Source organism: Anolis sagrei, chromosome 10 (genome assembly GCF_037176765.1).
Source record: "Anolis sagrei isolate rAnoSag1 chromosome 10, rAnoSag1.mat, whole genome shotgun sequence".
Taxonomy (NCBI): Eukaryota; Metazoa; Chordata; class Lepidosauria; order Squamata; family Dactyloidae; genus Anolis; species Anolis sagrei.
The window spans coordinates 35,094,043-35,117,881 of NC_090030.1; the positions used below are offsets into that span (position 1 = coordinate 35,094,043).

General features: G+C 45.1%; 1 protein-coding gene across 1 annotated transcript in view; it reads left to right on the forward strand.

Moving 5' to 3' along the window:
- Positions 1-2,705: 2,705 nt before the first annotated feature.
- Positions 2,706-23,839, forward strand: part of TBC1D8B (TBC1 domain family member 8B) — a 64,472-nt gene continuing 43,338 nt past the window's right edge. The window contains exons 1-3 of the mRNA XM_067471692.1: positions 2,706-2,874; positions 19,916-20,026; positions 22,874-22,992. Of these exons, the coding sequence (XP_067327793.1) occupies positions 2,739-2,874; positions 19,916-20,026; positions 22,874-22,992 (366 nt within the window). The 5' untranslated portion in view covers positions 2,706-2,738. The remainder of the gene's footprint in view (positions 2,875-19,915; positions 20,027-22,873; positions 22,993-23,839) is intronic.

The following is a 23,839-nucleotide window of genomic DNA, read 5'->3' on the forward strand; positions in this document are numbered from 1 at the left end:
TGTAGTTCAGCCTTATCCAGAGAGCACTGAACCCAGCTGACATTCAACAGTGTGTTCTGTTGGTCATGGAAGTCCTATATGCCATGTTTGGTTCAATTCCATCACTGGTGGAGTTCAGAATGTTCTTTGATTGTAGGTGAACTATAAATCCCAGCAACTACAACTCCCAAATGTCAAGATTCTATTGGATCTGTACCAAACTTGGCACACCCAACATGGCCAACTGTGCATACAGGCACACAGGGATTTGGGGGTAATTGACCTTGGCTCTGGGAGTTGTACTTCACCCTTATCCACAGAGCACTCTCTCTTAGGCGATCCCTCGTTGTCCGAGTAAGATTGTTCTCCAAGTTTGAATACCGCAGCACTGCTGGTCACAGCTGACCTCCAGCTACAGCGCTCAAGGGCCAGGGCTTCCCAGTTCTCGATATCTATGCCACAGTTTTTGAAGTTAGCTTTAAGCCCATGCCATGAATCCACAGAACAGGGCAGATGGCAAGAATTGAGATTCAGCGTGCACATCGGGCTTGTTCTTCTGCAAGCTGCGTGTGCCTCTGAAAGGATTGGCTTGGCCTTTGCTGTAATCAGGACTAAGTGTCGGGACCCAAATTGCCAACCTCCAGCAAGTGCATCTGCTCTTGAGAAGCAGGCAGCTGCCCGACCTCAATTCTGACTCAGCCTGACATGAGGACTTTATTTTTAAATACAAATTAGAGTAATTATTATCTCCAAATTTGTAATTCCGGCTGTCGGAAAGAAGAGTTGCAGTCCTTAAAAATCTGGGCTTGGCCTTGCTTGGACGTCATAAAACTTCGCCACTTAGAACCCTAGAATCAAAGAGTTGGAAGAGACCTCCTGGGCCATCATCCAGTCCAACCCCATTCTGCCAAGAAGCAGGAATATTGCATTCAAAGCACCCCCAACAGATGGCCATCCAGCCTCATAGAATCCTAGAATCCAAGAGTTGGAAGAGACCTCATAGGCCATCCAGTCCAACCCCATTCTGCCAAGAAGCAGGAATATTGCATTCAAAGCACCTCCGACAGATGGCCATCCAGCCTCTGTTTCAAAGCTTCCAAAGAAGGAGCCTCCACCACACTCCGGGGCAGAGAGTTCCACTGCTGAACGGCTCTCACAGTCATGGGCCATCCAGTCCAACCCCATTCTGCCAAGAAGCAGGAATATTGCATTCAAATCACCCCTGACAGATGGCCATCCAGCCTCTGTTTCAAAGCTTCCAAAGAAGGAGCCTCCACCACACTCCGGGGCAGAGAGTTCCACTGCTGAACGGCTCTCACAGTCATGGGCCATCCAGTCCAACCCCATTCTGCCAAGAAGCAGGAATATTGCATTCAAATCACCCCTGACAGATGGCCATCCAGCCTCTGTTTCAAAGCTTCCAAAGAAGGAGCCTCCACCACACTCTGGGGCAGAGAGTTCCACTGCTGAACGGCTCTCACAGTCAGGAAGTTCTTCCTCATGCAGAGGCAGCCCTAGGTAATTTGCAATGGTAAGCAAACAGTATTTTGGTGCCCCCCCCCCCTCTGTTTGTCGTGGGAGTTCTGTGTGCCATATTTGCTTCAATTCCATCATTGGTGGAGTTCAGAATGCTCTTTGATTGTAGGTGAACTATACATCCCAGTAACTACACTTGCTGCATTTGCTCCCTTGCCTGGCCCGCTTTGGGTCCAGAGACCAGTTTAGCTGCATCTACACTGGAGAACTAACACAGTTTGAGACCACTTTAGCTGCATCTACACTAGAATATTAATAATAATTATTAATATTATTATTAATATTATTAATATAATTATTATTTAGCTGCATCTACACTGGAGAACTAACACAGTTTGAGACCCCTTTAACTGCATCTACACTAGAATATTAATAATAATTATTAATATTATTAATAATATTATTAATATAATTATTATTTAGCTGCATCTACACTGGAGAACTAACACAGTTTGAGACCCCTTTAACTGCATCTACACTAGAATATTAATAATAATAATAATTAATATTATTATTAATATTATTAATATAATTATTATTTAGCTGCATCTACACTGGAGAATTAACACAGTTCGAGACCACTTTAACTGCATCTACACTAGAATATTAATAATAATAATAATTAATATTATTATTAATATTATTAATATAATTATTATTTAGCTGCATCTACACTGGAGAACTAACACAGTTCGAGACCACTTTAACTGCATCTACACTAGAATATTAATAATAATAATAATTAATATTATTATTAATATTATTAATATAATTATTATTTAGCTGCATCTACACTGGAGAATTAACACAGTTCGAGACCACTTTAACTGCCCTGGCTGAAGGGTGAAGGACCCACACTCTTGGGAGAGAAGGCTACAAACCTTGTCAAACTGCATGACTCCCAAAGCCTTTTCCCTTTGGGCACGCCAGCCTCTGTGCCTCATGCCAATGTTTTGAACTTCATCTCCCAGGATCCTTCGCCATGGATGGAGCAAGCCGAGGCGCCTGGGAGTTGGAGTCCGGAAGAAGAGCCCCGCCTGCCTGCGCAAAGGATGCCGGGGCGGGTAGTGCGCCGAGCGGGGCAGTGGGAGGGAGGAGCGCGGCGAGGAACGACAACTCCCGGCATGCCCCGCGGAGGGGGCGGGGCTTGTGTGGGGGAAGCGGCGCTTGTGTGCGTGGAAACCCTCATTCGGCGCCGGAGGCGGAAGAGAGCGGGAGTGAGGATGTGGCTGAGGCCGGAGGAGCTGCTCCTCAAGAGCGGCCTCAACCTCTGGGCCCCCGAGCGCGCCAACCGGTACTTCGTGCTCCAGCGGAGGAGAGGCTACGGCGAGGAAGGCGGAGGAGGAGGAGGGCTGGCCGGTGAGTGGGCCTCAGGCGCTTGGGACTACAACTCCCAGCATTCCTCACAGCCTCAGGCCTTTCCCCCTTCCCCTTCAGCAGCTCACCAAACTAGAACTCTCATTATTAGCTTGCTCTGCTCAAGAGAGTTGGTGTCTCAGCAAACTACAACTCCCATCAGGCCTTTGGGACTACAACTCCCAGCATTCCTCACAGCCTCAGGACCTTTCCTTTCCCCCTTCCCCTTCAGCAGCTCACCAAACTAGAACTCTCATTATTAGCTTGCTCTGCTCAAGAGAGTTGGTGTCTCAGCAAACTACAACTCCCATCAGGCCTTTGGGACTACAACTCCCAGCATTCCTCACAGCCTCAGGACCTTTCCTTTCCCCCTTCCCCTTCAGCAGCTCACCAAACTAGAACTCTCATTATTAGCTTGCTCTGCTCAAGAGAGTTGGTGTCTCAGCAACCTACAACTCCCATCAGGCCTTTGGGACTACAACTCCCAGCATTCCTCACAACCTCAGGACCTTTCCTTTCCCCCTTCCCCTTCAGCAGCTCACCAAACTAGAACTCTCATTATTAGCTTGCTCTGCTCAAGAGAAATGGTGCATCACCAAACTACAACTCCCATTATTATTATTATTATTATTATTATCATTATTATTATCATTATTATTACTATTATTAGCTTGCTCTGTGCAAGAGAGCTGGTGCTTCACCAAACTATAATTCCCATTATTATTATTATTATTATAATTATTATTATTATGTTATTATTATGATTAGCCTTCTGTGCTCAAGAGAGCTAGTGCTTCATCAAATACAATTCCCATTATTATTACTATTATTATTACTATTATTAGCTTGCCCTGCTCAAGAGAGCTGGTGCATCACCAAACTGCAATTCCCATTATTATTATTATTATTAGCCTGCTCTGCTCAAGAGAGCTGGTGTCTCAGTAAACTACAACTCCCATTATTATCATTATTATTAGCTGGTGCCTCACCAAATACGATTCCCATTATTATTATTATTATTATTATTATTATTATTAGCTTGCTCTCTGCAATAGAAGTAGTGCTTCACCAAACTGCAGCTCCCATTATTATTATTATTATTATTATTATTATTATTATTATTATTATTATTCTGTGCTCAATAAAGCTGGTGCATCACCAAACTGCAATTCCCATTATTATTATTATTATTATTATTATTATTATTATTATTATGATAAGCTTGCTCTGGGCAATAGAACTACTGCTTCACCAAACTACAATTCCCATCATCATAATCATCATTATTATTAGCCTACTCTGCGCAATAGAGCTAGTGCTTCACCAAACTACAATTCCCATTATTATTATTATTATTATTATTATTATTATTATTATTATTAGCTTGCTCTGCGCGATAGAGCTGGTGCTTCACCAAACTGCAATTCCCATTATTATTATTGTTATTATTATTTTTATTATTATTACTATTATTAGCCTGCTCTGTTCAAGAGAGCTGGTGCTTCACCAAACTGCAATTATTATTATTATTATTATTATTATATTATATTATTATTATTATTATTATTATTATCCTGTGCTCAAGAGAACTGGTGCATCACCAAACTGCATTTCCTATTATTATTATTATTATGCTGTTATTATTATTCTGCTGTGCTCAAGAAAGCTGCTGCATCACCAAATTGCAATTCCCATTATTATTATTATTACTATTAGCTTGCTCTGCGCAATAGAGCTATTGCTTCACCAAATACAATTCCCATTATTATTAATAATAATATTAATATTATTACTACTATTATTAGCTTGCTCTGCTCAAGAGAGCTGGTGTTTCACCAAATACAATTCCCATTCTTGTTATTATTATTATTATTATTAGCTTGCTCTGCGCGATAGAGCTGGTGCCTAAGCAAACTACAACTCCCATTATTATTACTATAATTATCATCCTCATTATTAAATTTGGGATCAGAAGTGTTTAAATTTATGTCCATAATGAAATATCTTGAAGTTAGGAGTTAATTATTATTAGCTTGCTCTGCTCAAGGGATCTGGTGCCTCACCAAACTACAACTCCCATTATTATTATTATTATTATTATTATTATTATTATTATTATTATTATTAGCTTGCTCTGTTCTAGAGAGCTGTTGCCTCACCAAACTACAACTCCCATTATTATTATTAATACTAGCTTGGGGACCTGGCAGTGCCCGTATTATTTGAGATAGGCATTGTTTGGTTTTTGATGTTTGGTAATATGTAATGCTATTTACTAGAAAAAGCCTGCTTTACTTTTGTCTTTTTTAATGAATGCTCCCATAAGAATGTGGGCGAACTAGAATTCCCAGAATAGTGGGTCAATCCTTCCCAAACCCTGCCAGTATTCACACTTGGCCATGTTGGGTCTCTGTGCCAAGTTTGGTCCAGATCCGTCGTCAACTGGGTGCAGTGCTCTGGATAAGGGTGAACTACAACTCCCAGATTCGCATGGCAATCACCCCAAAACTCTGCTAGTATTCACAGTTGGCCATGTTGGGTCTGTTTCACAAGTTTGGTCCAGATCCATCATCAGCTGGGTTTAGTGCTCTCTGGATAAGGGTGAACTACAACTTCCAGATTCCCAAGGCAATCACCCCCGCCCCCAAAAGTTGCCAGTATGTACAATTGCCCATGGACGGTCTGTGTGCCAAGTTTAGTCCAAGTCCATCATTTGTGGGGTCACAGGGATCTATGGAAGTAGGTGAAGGTACTGCAAATCACATCGTCTGTGGTCCATCCTCCCCTAACCCTCACGAGAACATAAAGTACATCATAGGGAGTCTGTGTGCCAAATTTGGTTCAGGTGGGGGGTCGTAGTGGTTTCTGGAAGTGAGTGAAGATACTACAAATCCCATTGTCCCTGGTCCATCCTCCCTCAACTGTCACCAGGACAAAATGTATGTCATGGAGAGTCTGTGTGGCAAGTTTGGTCCAGGCCTGTCGTGTGGGAGTTGCAGTGGTTGCTGCCTAGAGCAGTGTTTCTCAACCTGGGGGTCGGGACCCCTGGGAGGGTCACGAGGGGTGTCAGAGGGGTCACCAAAGACCATCAGAAAACACAGTATTTTCTATTGGTCACTGAGGTTCTGAGTGAGAAGTTTGGTCCAATTCTCTCATTGGTGGGACTCAGAATACTATTTGATTGTAGGTGAACTATAAATCCCAGCAACTACAACTCCCAAATGTTAAGGTCTATTTTCACCAAGCTCCACCAGTGTACACATTTAGGCATATTGAGTATCCATGCCAAGTTTGGTCCAGATCTATCATTGATTGAATCCACAGTGTTCTCTGGATGTAGATGAACTACAACTCCCAAACTCAAGATCAATTTCTACCAGACCCTTCCAGTATTTTCTGTGAGTCATGGGAGTTCTGTGTACCAAGTTTGGTTCAATTCCATCGCTGGTGGAGTTCAGAATGCTCTTTGATTGTAGGTGAACTATAAATCCCATCAACTACAACTCCCAAATGTCAAGGTCTATTTTCCTCAAACTTCACCAGTGTTCACATTTTGGCATATTGAGTACCCATGCCATGTTTGGTCCAGATCCATCATTGTTTGAGTCCACAGTGTTCTCTGGATGTAGGTGAACTACAACTCCCAAACACAACTTCCACCAGACCCTTCCAATATTTTCTCTGGGTCATCGGAGTTCTGTGTGCCAAGCTTGGTTCAATTCCATCATTGGTGGAGTTCAGAATGCTCCTCGATTGTAGGAGAACTATAAATCCCAGCAACTACAACTCCCAAATAACAAAATGAATCCCCTTCAACCCCACCAGTATTCAAATTTGGTCATATGGGGTATTTGTGCCAAATTTGGTCCAGTGAATGAAAATACATCCTGCAAATCAGATATTTACATGACAATTCATAATAATAGGAAAATGACAGTTATGAAGTAGCAACGAAAATAATGTTATGGTTGCGGGTCACCACAACATGAGAAACCACACTAAGCGGAAGGTTGAGAACCACTGACCTAGACAAACAGTTGTGAATCCGGGCGGGAGGCAGGCTGCGTCGGATAATACAGAACGTCGGATGAGCGAAGGTTGGATAAGCGAGACTTTACTGTAATAACAACAGCATAGAATCATAGAATCCTAGAGTTGAAAGAGACCTCGTGGGAAGGAGGTACTAGGGTTCGGAGGATTGATTTTGTCATTTGGGAGTTGTAGTTGCTGGGATTTATAGTTTACCAACAATCAAACAGCGTTCTGAACTCCACCAACGACGGAATTGAACCAAACTTGACACACAGAACTCTCACGACCAACAGAAAATACTGGAAGGGTTTGGTGTGAATTGACCTTGAGTTTGGAAGTTGTAGTTCACCTACATCCAGAGAGCACTGTGAACTCAAACAATGATAGATCTGGACCAACTTGGCATGAATATTCAATATGCCCAAATATGAATACTGGTGGAGCTTGAGGAAAATAGACCTTGGCATTTGGGAGTTGTAGTTGCTGGGATTTATAGTTCACTTACAATCAAAGAGCATTTTGAAACCCACCAATAGAATTGGGCCAAACTTCCTGCACAGAACCCCCATTATCAACAGAAAACACTGGAAGGATTCGGGATGAATTGACCGTGATTTAGGGGAGATATAGTTCATCTACATCTGGAGAGCACTGTGAACCCCTCTGAAATTCCCTCACAACCCCCCCCCCCCTGGGGTCCCGACACCTAGGTTGAGAAACACTGTACTAGGGTGTCTCCCAATTAGCTCAGCGTTTTTAGCAGCTATCCTAGCAGAACGCCACCTGTGCTCTGTCTCTTTTCGTCTCTCTAGAAATGTGGTCACTTTCAAACGCTTATTGTCTGATTCTTCTTCTCCCTCCAATTCCTGAGCACTTCCCTGCTCCCCTTAGAATCATAGAGCCAAGAAGCAGGAATATTGCATTCAAATCACCCCTGACAGATGGCCATCCAGCCTCTGTTTAAAAGCTTCCAAAGAAGGAGCCTCCACCGCACTCCAGGGCAGAGAGTTCCATGGCTGAACAGCTCTCACAGTCAGGAAGTTCTTCCTCATGTTCAGATGGAATCTCCTTTCTTGTAGTTTGAAGCCATTGTTCCATTGCGTCCTAGTCTCCAGGGAAGCAGAAAGGAAGCTTGCTCCCTCCTCCCTGTGGCTTCCTCTCACATATTTATACATGGCTATCATATCTCCTCTCATCCTTCTTTTCTGACCTAGAGAAACAGCTGTGAATCCGGGCGGGAGGTAGGCTGCGTCGGATAATACAGAACGTCAGATGAGCGAAGGTTGGATAAGCGAGACTTTACTGTAATAACAACAGCATAGAATCATAGAATCCTAGAGTTGAAAGAGACCTCGTGGGCAGGAGGTACTAGGGCGTCTCCCAATTAGCTCAGTGTTTTTTAGCACAGTCAGGAAGTTCTTCCTCATGTTCAGATGGAATCTCCTCTCTTGTAGTTTGAAGCCATTGTTCCCTTGCGTCCTAGTCTCCAGGGAAGCAGAAAGGAAGCTTGCTCCCTCCTCCTCCCTGTGGCTTCCTCTCACATATTTATACATGGCTATCATATCTCCTCTCATCCTTCTTTTCTGACCTATAGAAACAGCTGTGAATCCGGGCGGGAGGTAGGCTGCGTCGGATAATACAGAACGTCAGATGAGCGAAGGTTGGATAAGCGAGACTTTACTGTAATAACAACAGCATAGAATCATAGAATCCTAGAGTTGAAAGAGACCTCGTGGGCAGGAGGTACTAGGGTGTCTCCCAATTAGCTCAGTGTTTTTAGCACAGTCAGGAAGTTCTTCCTCATGTTCAGATGGAATCTCCTCTCTTGTAGTTTGAAGCCATTGTTCCGCATCCTAGCAACAAAAACACAACAACAACCAATCTGGAAACAACTACAACAGCACAAAAGCACACAACACTAACCACCACCAATCTGTGATCTGTCACCACAGCAACGCGTGGCGGGTACAGCTAGTAATAAATAATAATAAATAATAACAAACATAATAATAATATCAACAATATTCAGGTGACCAAGAAATTGCCACTTAGGTTGTTTTTTGATGTTATGGCCAGGTTTTGCACTTCTCCTAATTTTTCATCTCTGTTGCACAAGCTGCTCCGTTCTTTGCATTTTTTACAACCACGTCATTCCTAAAGGCAGAGGGAAAAACGGTAACCCTTGGTGACCAGAATTCAAAGGCCCTCCACAGATCCTGTACCTTTGATTCGCTTTATGGAAACATAAGATAACCTGGATGCAGCATGCCATCTATTCACCTGCTTTAAAAAAATAGGTTTATTCCACTTATCCAAAAAAATCTGAAGGCAACTTATGTTCATTACTGAAAACCATATTAGGAAGACATTCCTGACTATGAGAGCTGTTCAACAGTGGAACTCTCTGCTTCAGAGTCTGGTGAAAGCTCCTTCCTTGGAGGCTTTCAAACAGAGGCTGGATGGCTATCTGTCGGGGGTATTTGATTGTGCTTTTCCTGCATGACAGAAAGGGGTTGGACTACATGGCCCATGCAGTCTCTTCCAGCTCTATATAAATAAAAATGTAATGTTCAATGTCTTGTCGAAGGCTTTCATGGCCGGAATCACTGGGTTGTTGTAGGTATTTCGGGCTATATGGCCATGTTCTAGAGGCATTTTCTCCTGACATTTCGCCTGCATTTATGACAAGCATCCTCAGAGGTAGTGAGGTCTGTTGGAAGTAGGAAAAAAGGGTTTATATATCTGTGGAATGACCAGGGTGGGACAAAGGACTCTTGTCTGCTGGAGCTAGGTGTGAATGTTTCAACTGACCACCTTGATTAGCATTTAATGGCTTGGAAGTGCCTGGGGGGAATCTTTTGTTGAGAGTGATTTGATGTGCCTGATTGTTTACTCTCTGTTGTTTTGCTGTTGTAATTTTAGAGTTTTTTAATACTGTTAGCCAGATTTTGTTCATTTTCATGGTTTCCTCCTTTCTGTTGAAATGGTCCACATGTTTGAGGATTTCAGTGGCTTCTCTGTATAGTCTGACATGGGGGTTGTGAGAGTGGTCCAGCATTTCTGTGTCCTCCAATAATACGCTGAGTCCAGGTTGGCTCATCAGGTGCTCTGCTATGGCTGACTTCTCTGGTTGAAGTAGTCTGCAGTTGAAACATTCACACCTAGCTCCAGCAGACAAGAGTCCTTTGTCCCACCCTGGTCATTCCACAGATATATATAAACCCTTTTTCCTAGTTCCAACAGACCTCACTACCTCTGAGGATGCTTGCCATAGATGCAGGCGAAACGTCAGGAGAGAATGCCTCTAGAACCTGGCCATATAGCCCGGAAAAACCTACAACAACCCAATGCAATGTTCGTTTGTGGATTAACAGAACTCAAAAACCACTGGATGAATTGACACGAAATTTGGACACAACATATGTAACAGTCTAAAAAGTGTCCCATCACCCATAGACACATGCACACACACAAAACTCCAGCAGAACAGACTTAAAAACCCCAAAAATACACCATATATACATATACACATACACTCATATACATATGCACAAACACACAGAATTATACACACATACATATACATACACACATATATACGTGTACGCATGGACATATACATGCACACATACATATATACATATACACATGCACACATACATATATACACACAAATATGCATATAGGCAAGCAAACACGTATACACAATATACATGTACACATATAAATGCACAAATACACACATATATACACACACAAAACACAGACTGGGCCACAGCAACACGTGGCAGGGGACGACTAGTCTATATAAATAAAAATGTAATGTTCGTTTGTGGGATTTACATAACTCAAAAACCACTGGATGAATTGACACCAAATTTGGACACAAGACACCTAACAGTCCAATGAGTGTCCGTCACCCCTAAAAACATACACACACACACACACACAACCCAGCGGAATGCACTTAAAAACCCAAAAAATACACCATATATACATATACACATACACTCATATACATATACACATGCACGCATAGACACACACATACACGTGTATATATATGCAAAAGCACACACAAAAATATACATATACACACCCATATACACATGCACACACATATACATACACACAAACATGCATATAGACAAGCACACACATACACAATATACATACAAGCATATAAACAAATACACAAATATATGCACACACTAGCTGTCCCCTGCCACGCGTTGCTGTGGCCCACTCTGGTGGTCATGGGGGTTCTGTGTGGGAGGTTTGGCCCAATTCTATCGTTGGTAGGGTTCATAATACTACAGATCCATCATTGTTTGTGTCCACAGTGTTCTCTGGATGTAGGTGAACTACAACTCCCAAAATCAACATCAGTGTCCACTAAACCCTTCTAGTGTTTTCTGTTCCTCATGGGAGTCCTGTGTGCCAAGTTTGATTCACTTCCATCATTGGTTGAGTTCAGAATGCTCTCTGATTGTAGGGGAACTATAAATCCCAGCAACTACAACTCCCAAATGACAAAATCTGTTTTGTTGTTTTTGTGTGTGTGTGTGTTTTGAGTGAAGGACATAGATTGGGTTGTTAGGGGTGTAGTGTCCAAATTTGGTGTCAATTTGTCCAGTGTTTTTTGAGTTCTGTTAATCCCACAAACGAACATTACATTTTTATGTATATAGACTAGCTGTACCTGCCAGGCGTTGCTGTGGCCAACCTTCCCTCTTTCTCTCCTTCTTTCCCTCCTTCCTTCACTCCCTCCCTCCCTCCCTCCCTCCTTCCTTCCTTCCTTCCTGTCTTTCCTTCTCTTCTTCCTTCTCTATCTCTTTACTTCCTCCCCCCTTTTTCTTTCTCTTCTGCTGTCTCTCTTTTCTTCCTTCTCTCTTTCCTTCTTTCCTTCCCTCCCTCTTTCTCTACATCTTCCCCCCTTCCTTCTCTCTCTCTTTCCTTCCTTCTTGCCCTTTTTTCTTTCCTTCTCTCCTTCCTTCCTTCTCTAACTTTCCTTCCTTCCTCCTTTTTTCTTTCTCTTCCTCTTTCTCTCCTTTCTTCCTGCTCTACCCTTCCTTCCTTCCTTCCTTCCTTCCTTCCTTCCTTCCTTCCCTCCCTCTTTGCTTCCATGCTTCCTTCTCCCTTTCCTTCTTTCTTTCCCTCCCTCTTTCTCTACATCTTCCCCCCTTCCTTCTCTCTCTTTCCTTCCTTCTTGCCCTTTTTTCTTTCCTTCTCTCCTTCCTTCCTTCTCTAACTTTCCTTCCTCCCTCCTTTTTTCTTTCTCTTCCTCTTCCTCTCCTTTCTTCCTGCTCTACCCTTCCTTCCTTCCTTCTTTCCTTCCCTCTTTGCTTCCATGCTTCCTTCTCCCTTTCCTTCTTTCTTTCCCTCCCTCTTTCTCTACATCTTCCCCCCTTCCTTCTCTCTCTCTTTCCTTCCTTCTTGCCCTTTTTTCTTTCCTTCTCTCCTTCCTTCCTTCTCTAACTTTCCTTCCTTCCTCCTTTTTCTTTCTCTTCCTCTTTCTCTCCTTTCTTCCTTCTCTACCTCTTTCCTTCCTTCCTTCTCCCTTTCCTTTTTTCTTTCCCTCCCTCCCTTTCTTTTCTTTCTTTCTTTCTCTTTCTTTCTTTCTTTTCCCTCCTTCTCTCCCTCTTTCTTCCTTTTTTTTCTGCATTGTCATTCAGCTTTTCATCATTTTTGGGGCTTTTTAAGTCCCTTCTGCTGTGTTTTTCAGTGTTTTTATAAGTGAAGGACATAGATTGGGTTGTTAGGTGTATCGTGTCCAAATTTGGTGCCAATTGCCCCAGTGGTTTTTGAGTTCTGTGGATACCACAAACGAACATTACATTTTTATTTATATAGCTATATACACACACACATATGCGCACATTTATACACAAATATATACACAGACATAAACACATATATATACAAACTGGGCCACAGCAATGCGTGGCAGGGGACGGCTAGTTATTCTATATTCTTAAAGTGGGAATATGGAAGCTCGGAACCCTAAAATCTGCCGGAACCGTCAACCTTCACGAACACGACAAGCTCCAATTCTCCTTGTTTTGGAAAAAACCCAACTCAGCTGGCAGCCATCACCACGTCTAGTGGTGGTGAATCTCAATAGAGAAATTGTGCATTGTGCGAAGAAATGTGTTTCTTTTGTCAGTCTCCTTGGCCATCTGCCCTCTGCCAGTTGGTTTTGTTGCATGGACCACTTTGCTCAGCAGATTGTTATGCCGGGGAGAGAGAAAATTCAGAAGCTTCTTCTGCAGCAATTACTTTTTCTGTCCCGTCTCAGAAGAAGAGCCACAGCACATGTTTCAAGAACATAGAAGGATACCAACTGAATCCTTTGGAAGCTGGACTTGTAGACAATTCAAAGCTAAATGGATTCTTGGTCTAAAAATATTTCATTTATTAAGGACTATCTTGGGGACCCAGCATTGCCTGCGTTATTTGAAAAAGTTTTTTTTTCAAAATGTGTAACGTTGTGGGAGAACTACAACTCACATCATGCCAGGTTAACCCCCTGAAACTTAAATATTTTAAAATATTACAACTAGTCTTCGTAGGCCAGCTTTTCTTTCTTAAAGAGACTCAAAGTGGCGACTCAAATGTCCATTTACAATGTTCATTTGCCCCAAACACCTGCCTGCCACCTCAGGAGGAGAAGGAGGAAGTCCTACTACTTCTCCTTCCCCCAAAGCCGGCTAAGAGGAGAAAGGGGACTGAGGAGAAGACTTTAAAAACATCTGTCTTCTGGCTGTTGCTTACTACATCTGCCTGCCACCTCAGGAGGAGAAAGAGGAAGTCCTGCTCCTTCTTCCCCCCTCCCCAAAGCTGGCTAAGAGGAGAAAGGACTGAGGAGGAGACTTTAAAAACACCTGCCTCCTGGCTGTTTCTTACTACATCCGCCTTCTACCTCAGGAGGAGAAGGAGGGAGTCTTGTTCCTTATCGCCCTCCCCCCCAAGCCGGCTAAGAGGAGAATGTGGACTGAGGAGGAGACTTTAAAAACATCTGTCTCCTGGCTGTTGCTTACTACATCTGCCTGCCACCTCAGGAGAAGGAGGAAGTCCTACTGCTTCCCTTCCCCCCCCCCCCCAAAAGCCGGCTAAGAGAAGAAAGGGGGCTGAGGAGGAGACTTTTTAAAAAAGCACCTGTCTCCTGGCTGTTGCTTACTACATCTGCCTGCCACCTCAGGAGAAGGAGGAGGTCCTGCTGTTACTCTCCCTCCCAAGCCAGCTAGAAGAAGGAAGGGGACTGAGGAGGAGACTTTAAAAACACCTGTTTCCTGGCTTTTGCTTACTACATCTGCCTGCCACCTCAGGAGGAGAAGGAGGAAGTCCTTCTCCTTCTCCGCACCGCCCCTTTAAAAGCCGGCTAAGAGGAGAAAGGGGACTGAGGAGGAGACTTTAAAAACACGTATCCCCTGGCTGCTGCTTACTACATCTGCCTGCCACCTCAGGAGGAGAAGGAGGAAGTCCTGCTCCTTCTCCGCCTCCGCCCCCCCCCCCAAGCTGGCTAAGAGGAGAAAGGGGACTGAGGAGGAGACTTTAAAAACCCCTGTCTCCTGGCTGTTGCTTACTACATTTGCCTGCCACCTCAGGAGGAGAAGGAGGAAGTCCTGCTCCTTCTCCGCCCCCCCCCCCAAACCTGCTAAGAGGAGAAAGGGGACTGAGGAGGAGACTTTAAAAACACCTGTCTCCTAGCTGTTGCTTGCTACATCTGCCTGCCACCTCAGGAGGAGAAAGAGGAGTCCTGCTCCTTCTCCACCGCCCCCCAAGCCTGTTAAGAGGAGAAAGGGGACTGAGGAGGAGACTTTAAAAACACCTGTTTCCTGGTTGTTGCTTACTACATCTGCCTGCCACCTCAGGAGGAAAAGGAGGAAGTCGTAGGAGAAGGAGGAAGTCATGCTGGTTCTCTCCCTCCCCCCAGGCAGGCTAAGAGGAGAAAGGGGATTGCGGAGGAGACTTTAAAAACACCTGTCTCCTGGCTGTTGATTACTACATCTGCCTGCCACCTCAGGAGGAGAAGGAGGAAGTCGTTGGAGAAGGAGGATGTCGTGCTGCTTCTCTCTCTCCCCCCCCCCCCCCAGCCAGCTAAGAGGAGGAAGGGGACTGAGGAAGAGACTTTAAAAAAACCTGTCTCCTGGCTGTTGCTTACTACATCTGCCTGCCACCTCAGGAGGAGAAGGAGGAGTCCTGCTCCTTCTCCCCCCCCCCCCCCAGCTGGATAAGAGGAGAAAGGGAACTGAGGAGGAGACTTTAAAACACCTGTTTCCTGGCTGTTGCTTACTACATCTACCTGCCACCTCAGGAGGAGAAGGAGGAAGTCGTAGGAGAAGGAGGAAGTCATGCTGCTTCTCTCCCTTCCCCCAAGCAGGCTAAGAGGAGAAAGGGGACTGAGGATGAGACTATAAAAACACCTGTATCATGGCTGTTGCTTACTACATCTGCCTGCCACCTCAGGAGGAGAAAGGGGACTGAGGAAGAGACTTTAAAAACACCTGTCTCCTGGCTGTTGCTTACTACATCTGCCTGCCACCTCAGGAGGAGAAGGTGGAAGTCGTCCTGCTACTCCCCCCCCCCCCCCCGCCAACTAAGAGGAGAAAGGGGACTGAGGAGGAGACTTTAAAAACACCTCTCTCCTGACTGTTGCTTATTGCTTATTGTTTCTGTTGTGTTTTCATATTGTATTTAATGTTTTTATGTGCATGTTGATATTACGTGTATCATCTTGCTGCCTGTAAACCGCCTTGAGTCGCCGAAAGGCTGAGAAAGGCGGTATACAAATAGAGTAAATAAATAAATAAGCAAACATTGCCATATTAAGCATATTTTTGGCTTGAAATGTGTGCGTACGAGGAGCACACAGCCGTGCGTTCCCTTCTACCTGACCAATTCTATGCTGCCAGAAAACACAAAGCATCAATCCCGAGCCTGAGAGTGAAGTGGGTCACTCCGAACCACCCACAGACTATGAATCATAACTCATTTACTATCCAAGGAAACAGAGACATTGCAAACAAGTTCGGAGTGGATTTCACTTGTTGCACCCAAATGGTCTTGTACGCACACACTGCGACTACATCGCGGAAATCTTTTTCCTCCTGCCTTTTAAAATATTCATGAACTTTCCTGTTGGTCTGAGGCCAGGAACTGGGAGATTGCCATTCGTTTTTGCAAAGGGGAGGTCGCCAAATAATTTAGCTGGAAGGAGCTAGCCCTGAGTCACCCAAAGATTTCCGTATGACTAACACTGCGGTGTTACCAACTGTCTATTGAGTGAAAGTCAGGGGAAATTATATCTGTTGTTGATAACGCACGTCCTCTAAAGTGTAGGATATTCATTACCAAGTCTTTTAAATGCACATCCTTATCTTATCACTCTTTTCCTGTGCGATGTAAGAGATTTGTTTGTGGCAAACGTCTGGCTTCAATGGTGAGGCTTATGAGAACTGGAGAGCATCTGGAGAGACATAGGTTTTCCATTCATTGCTTGGACCAAAATTGCTAAGGAACTCTCCTTTCCAGGTTGTTTCCACTTGAGCATCATCAATGAGCACCTCCTGAAGTTTCCGCTTGGTTTTGGTGAGAGGACATTTCATGCTAAACCGGGCATGGGCAAACTTGGGCCCTCCCTTCGGGTGTTTTGGACTTCAACTCCCACCATTCCCAACAGCCTCAGGCCCTTTCCTTTCTCCCCTCAGCCGCTTAAGCTCTCTTTGTCTCCCTCCCTCCCTCCCTCCCTTCCTTCCCTTTTGCCCTTTCTCCCTTCCCTCTTTTCTCTCTCCTTCCCTCTCTTTCTCCTTCCTTCCTTTTTGTCCTTCCTTCCTTACCTCTTTCTCCTTCTCTTTCTCCTTCCTTCCCTCCCTCCCTTTCATACCTTCTCCTTTCCCTATTTCCCCCCTCCTTCTCCCTCGCTTTCTCCTTCCTTCCTTTCATCCGTCCTTCGTTCCCTCCCTCTTTCCTCCCTGTTTCCCCCCTCTCTTTCCCTCCCTCCCTCCCTCCCTTCATTCATTCATTCATTCCTTTTTGCCCTTCCTTCCCTCTTTCCTTCCTCCTTCCCTCTCTCTTTCTCCTTCCTTCCTTGTTGTCCTTTCTTCTTTCCCTCTTTCCTCTCTACTTCCTTTTATCTCTTTCTCTACTCCCTCCCTTTCCTCTTTCCTCCCTCTTTCCCTCTTTCTCCTTCCTTCCTTCCTTTCCTCCCTCCTTCCCTCTCTTTCTCCTTCCTTCCTTTTCATCCTTTCTTCTTTCTCTCTTTTCTCTCTACTTCTTTTTCTCTTTCTCTTTCCTTACTCCCTTCCTCCCTTTCCTCTTTCCTCCTTCCTTCCCTCTTTCTCCTTCCTTTGTTTTCATCCTTTCTTCCCTCTTTCCTCTCTACTTCCCTTTATCTCTTTTCTTCCTCCCTCCCTCCCTTTTGTCCTTCCTTCCCTCTTTCCTCCCTCCTCCCCTCTCTTTCTCCTTCCTCCCTCCCTCCCTCCCATGCTTCGTTCCTTCCTTTCTTCCTTCCCTCTTCCCTCCTTCCTTCCCTCTCTCTTTCCCCTTCCTTCCTTTCTCCCTTTCATCCTTCCTTCCATCTTCACCCCCTCCTTCCTTCCCTCTCTCTTTCTCCTTCCATCCTCCCTCCCTCTTTCCTCTTCCCTCTCTCTTTCTCCTTCCTGTCTTCTGTCCCTGATTCCCCTACTCTCTTTCTCCTTCTCTTCCTCCCTCCCTCCCTTCTTTTCTTCCTTCTCTTTTTCCTTCCTCCTTTCCTCCTGGGGAATATTTAGCTGGGAGAAGATAAGGTAGAGAGGAAACAAGAAACCACATGGAAAAGGGTGTCCCATTGAGGCCGGGGGGGGGGGGGGGGTTACTTTCTGCTTCTATAGAGACCAGGGTTCACATGGCAAGGAAAATATTCGACATAAAAGATTAGAAAAAATGTCCTGGAGAGGACTAGGTTGTGGTGGAGGCTTTTCCGCAGAGGCTGTCTGTCGGGAGTGCTTTGATTGTGCCTTCCTGCATGGCAGGGGGTTGGACTGGATGGCGCTTGGGGGTCTCTTCCAGCTCCAGGATTCTGTATCAGGAGTAGACAATACGGGGTCTCATGGAGACACTTTTCCTCTCCTGTCCACCATCTCCTCCTGACCAAGGTCAACCAAACGTTTCCCATTTTTCCTTCACTTTCTGCCTCCGAAAGAGAAGAGGAAGGGGAGGAAAGGGCAGGGAAGGGAGGGGGCTTGGGGAGAACCCCATCCTCACAGCCCACCCACCCATCAAGCGGCCCCCAAGTTAGAGAGTTTGCCCCTGCCTGGCCTTGACGGTCTTTGCAGAGTTATAAAGAGCAGTGCTTGCAATGCCAGCGACCGGACTAGCATCTTGTGATCAGCGCAAGGAGAAAGGGGGAGGACAAAAAAAGAAAGGAAAGGTCTTCAGAGAAAGAGCCAGCTGCGAGATGTGCGCCGTGAGATGAATAATTCAGCGAGCAAGCCTTCTTCCAACCAATACAGATGTAATCCTTAATGTATCCGGGGATGGAGCAAAGTGGAAGATTGGGTTACAAGTGGAGGTGATTCAATGGTGCGTTGGTTTAGGCAGCAGCGTATCTCTGTGTGAAATGGGATCCCGGCCTGGGAGGGGGTCCCAGGCAATTTATTATTTATTTATTTATTTATTTGCTTTATTTCTATACCGCGTTTCTCAACCTAAATTAGGTGACTCAATGCGGTTTACACAATATTAATTAACATAGCAATAACAATTAAAACACATCATACACAGAAGCAAACACACAACAATCATACATAATGCCTCGATCACAAATGAAATCCAATCTCATAATCCTTGAGCCGTTCCTATGTTCAGTTTACCGTCATCCTATGTTTAATTGCGCTGATTAGCCAAACGCTTGCTCAAAGAGCCAGGTTTTAAGCTTCTTCCGAAATGCCAGTAGCGAAGGGGCCTGTCTGATGTCAATGGGTAGGGCATTCCATAGCTGAGGGGCCACCACCGAGAAGGCCCTGTCTCTCGTTACCGCCAACCGTGCCTGTGATGCAGGCGGAACTGAGAGCAGGGCCTCCCCGGACGATCTTAATGTCCGTGTCGGTTCATAGGTGGAGATGCGTTCGGAGAGGTAAGTGGGGCCGGAACCGTTTAGGGCTTTATAGGCTAAAGCCAGCACCTTGAATTGTGCCCGGTAGCAAATTGGCAGCCAGTGGAGCTGGCTCAACAGAGGAGTGGTGTGCTCCCTGAGAGCAGCTCCTGTTAGCAACCTGGCTGCCGAGCGCTGGACCATCTGAAGCTTCCGGGCAGTCTTCAAGGGCAGCCCCACGTAGAGCGCGTTGCAGTAATCTATACGGGATGTGACCAGAGCGTGGACTACCGTGGCCAAGTCAGACTTCCCGAGGTACGGGCGCAGCTGAAGCTGTGCGAATGCTCCCCTGGCAATGCCCTCAAACCCTTCCTCGATTGCAGCGTTTCTCAACCTGGGGGTCGGGACCCCCGGGGGGGGGGGGGCGTCGCTAGGGGGTTTGCCAAAGACTACTTGGAAACACAGTATTTTCTGTTGCCCGTCGGTGTTCTGTGTGGGAAGTTTGGCCCAATTCCATTGTCGGTACAGTTCAGAATGCTCTTTGATTGTAGGTGAACTATAAACCCCAGCAACTACAACTCACAAACATCAAAGTCTGTTTCCCCAAAACTCCCACCAGTGTTCACATTTGGGCATATTGAGTACTAGCCGTCCCCTGCCACGCGTTTCTGTGGCCCACCGGGGGGTTCTGTGTGGGAGGTTTGGCCCAATTCTATCTTTGGTAGGGTTCAGAATGCTCTGTGATTGTAGGTGAACTAGAAATCCCAACAACTACAACTCCTCATAAGCCCTCTTCTACAGGCATGCCTTTTGCCGACTTCCTTATGCAGGACATGTGGGTTTTCCCAGTCCCTGCAGAATGCAAAACCCATTCCTTGTGGAGATGCTTCAGATGCCACCTTCATTACTGTCTCGTTCTGTTTGTCTTCAACGGCACAGGTCTCCTCGTGGGCACGCTGGATGCGGTCCTGGATTCCACCTCGAAAGTGGCCCCTTTCCGCATCGTGCACCAGACCCCAGACTCCCAAGTCTACTGGACCATTGCGTGCGGTGAGTACACATACAAACCCAGCAAGCTCATTTGGATGAGAAACTCCTAATTGCATGCACCTTGAATGCTCCCCATGCTCTATTCCGCTTTGGTTGGACCACACCTGGAATATTGTGTCCAATTCTGGGCACCACAGTTCGAGAGAGATATTGACAAGCTGGAATGTGTCCAGAGGAGGGCGACTCAAATGATCAAGGGTCTGGGGAACAAGCCCTATGAGGAGCGGCTTAAGGAGCTGGGCATGTTTAGCCTGAAGAAGAGAAGGCTGAGAGGAGATATGATAGCCATGTATAAATATGTGAGAGGAAGCCACAGGGAAGAGGGAGCAGATCAAGGGTCTGGAGAACAAGCCCTATGAGGAGCGGCTTAAGGAGCTGGGCATGTTTAGCCTGAAGAAGAGAAGGCTGAGAGGGGATATGATAGCCATGTATAAATATGTGAGAGGAAGCCACAGGGAAGAGGGAGCAGATCAAGGGTCTGGAGAACAAGCCCTATGAGGAGCGGCTTAAGGAGCTGGGCATGTTTAGCCTGAAGAAGAGAAGGCTGAGAGGAGATATGATAGCCATGTATAAATATGTGAGAGGAAGCCACAGGGAGGAGGGAGCAGATCAAGGGTCTGGAGAACAAGCCCTATGAGGAGCGGCTTAAGGAGCTGGGCATGTTTAGCCTGAAGAAGAGAAGGCTGAGAGGAGATATGATAGTCATGTATAAATACGTGAGAGGAAGCCACAGGGAGGAGGAGGGAGCAAGCTTATGCGAGGAGGCTAATTTAACTAATTTACAAGGCCATAAAAATGTCCAGCAAGCATGCAAAGAATGAGAAAGCACTTATTTTATTTATTTCCTATATGTGTACCCTGCCCTTCTCCCTCCGAAGGAGGTCTCAGGGTGGCCTAACAAAAGCATCATACGATGCTATTATCATAAAACAACCACAGTATCTCCTTGCAAATATTCCCCCACGTTCCCTGTAACTTTAGAAAACACTCAATAAAAAATATTTTTTAAAAAAGAAACAAGTTAAAGATAGTGTGAAACCTCTTCTTATGTATTCGTATTACAGTCCTTTTGGAAGAAAAGAATAGTTTGAGAGAAACTCATATTGAAACATTGTTCTGTAAGCAGCAAGCATTTGATCTTATGTAACCACTACGCTTATACCATAAGAATAATACAAATAAACTAAGAAACTGTTTCAACTTCAAAAAAAAAAAACAACCACAGTAGGCAAGGGGGCACTACTGAGAAGGCCCTGTCTCTCATCCCCATCAACCGCATTTGCGATAGTGGTGGGATCGAGAGCAGGGCCTCTCCTGAAGATCTTAAACTTCATGATTGTTCGTGGCAGGAGATATGTTAGGATTGCCGTTCCCTTCATAGTTTTATGGCATCGTAAATTAGTTAAATTAGTCTTTCAGCATACGTGGTACCTGTCAGTGGCGTCTGCCGCACAGCAAGGCAAGGAACACGCTCATCACAGTCAACTTTAGGCTATAATCTACTTTATTTACAGCTATACACAGTAGCACATTGTAAAACTGCTTCCTTTCTGTTCGGCAGCTACATCACAAACACGCTGTTATCAGTACTAGTCCACACCTCCTGCATTCCAGAGTGACGTATGATGCACGACGCTGCATCCATTGCTTTATACACTTAGATTTAAGACCTCTCTTGGAATGCCGTTCCCTTCATGGTTTTATGGCATGGTAAATTAGTTAAATTAGTCTTTCAGCATACGTGGTACCTGTCAGTGGCATCTGCCGCACAGCAAGGCAAGGAACACGCTCATCACAGTCAACTTTAGGCTATAATCTACTTTATTTACAGCTATACACAGTAGCACATTGTAAAACTGCTTCCTTTCTGTTCGGCAGCTACATCACAAACACGCTGTTATCAGTACTAGTCCACACCTCCTGCATTCCAGAGTGACGTATGATGCACGACGCTGCATCCATTGCTTTATACACTTAGATTTAAGACCTCTCTTGGAATGCCGTTCCCTTCATGGTTTTATGGCATGGTAAATTAGTTAAATTAGTCTTTCAGCATACGTGGTACCTGTCAGTGGCGTCTGCCGCACAGCAAGGCAAGGAACACGCTCATCACAGTCAACTTTAGGCTATAATCTACTTTATTTACAGCTATACACAGTAGCACATCGTAAAACTGCTTCCTTTCTGTTCGGCAGCTACATCACAAAAACGCTGTTATCAGTACTAGTCCACACCTCCTGCATTCCAGAGTGACGTATGATGCACGACGCTGCATCCATTGCTTTATACACTTAGATTTAAGACCTCTCTTGGAATGCCGTTCCCTTCATGGTTTTATGGCATGGTAAATTAGTTAAATTAGCCTTTCCGCATAAGCGGTACCTGTCAGTGGCATCTGCCGCACAGCAAGGCAAGGAACACGCTCATCACAGTCAACTTTAGGCTATAATCTACTTTATTTACAGCTATACACAGGAGCACATCGTAAAACTGCTTCCTTTCTGTTTGGCAGCTACATCGCGAACACACTGTTATCAGTACTAGTCCACACCTCCTGCATTCCAGAGTTACGTACGACGCACAACGCTGCGTCCATTGCTCTATACACTATCTATATGCTCATTAGTTTCTGCAGGTGCCGAGTTGTTTTCAAACCCCAAATCCTGGGAACTCTGGGAGCAATTCAGGGAGTAAACTCTCATCCCTATACTCTGTAGAACCATTCTCATGGGAAACTGCACTTGGAACAGGTGTCTCTCTGTCATTCTCTGCATCAATATCACTGACCAAACCATTGCCATCTTGAATCTCATTGGCATCCTTCCCCATTGTATGTGTTTCTGTTAGGGGCCACTCGAGAAGAAATAACAGCTCACTGGGAGTGGCTAGAGGACAACGTCATGAAGACTCTGTCTGTGTTTGATTCCAATGAGGACATCACCAGCTTTGTGCATGGAAAAATCAGGGTATGTGGAAACTTGAAAGCTTCTTTCTCATTGCTGTGCATGTGTCAAAACGGGGAGCATAAAGCAGATTGTGAAATGAGTCAATCCCTTAACAGATTGGAGAGATGATTGGCCAAAACTAAGAAAAGAAAGTTCAAAAGGGACAAATGCAAGATATGAGGGTTGAATGAAAAGTAATGCCTCCACCTTCGTAACTCCTCAACAGATGACAGTACTGGTATGCAGCAGGTACTGGCTTGTTCAGCAGACTCTCCTCTACAGTTCCATTTTGGTGGGAAGCCTTAGCATTGAACGGTTGTGTTGCTAAAGTGCGAAATATGGAACCCTGCACAGACGGTCAGTCAATGCAACTTAAGCAACGTACAGTTATTAAATTCTTGACAGCAGAAGGTGAAGTCATAGGGAGGAGAGAGCAAGCTTCATTTCTTCTGCCCTGGAGACTTGGGTGCAGAACAATGGCTTCAAACTACAGGAAAGGAGATTCGACCTGAACATGAGGAAGAACTTCCTCACTGTGAGAGAGTGAGGAGTGTGGTGGAAGCTCCGGAATGTGCTCCAGAGAATGGTGAAGGCTCCGTCTTTGGAGGCTTTGAAGCAGAGGCTGAATGGCCATCTGTTGGGAGGGCTTTGAATGAGATTGTCCTACTTCTTGGCTGAATGAAGTTGGACAGGATGGCCCACCAGGTCGCTTCCAATTCTAGGATTCTGTGATTCTATGATCAAAAGGTAAAAAATAAGTCACACTTTAAAATTGCACCTATTCTGACGTACAAAAAGTTCGACTTAAGAACTAATATACAGAACCTATCTTGTTTGCAACTTGGGGAATTGCTTGTAAATCCAGATA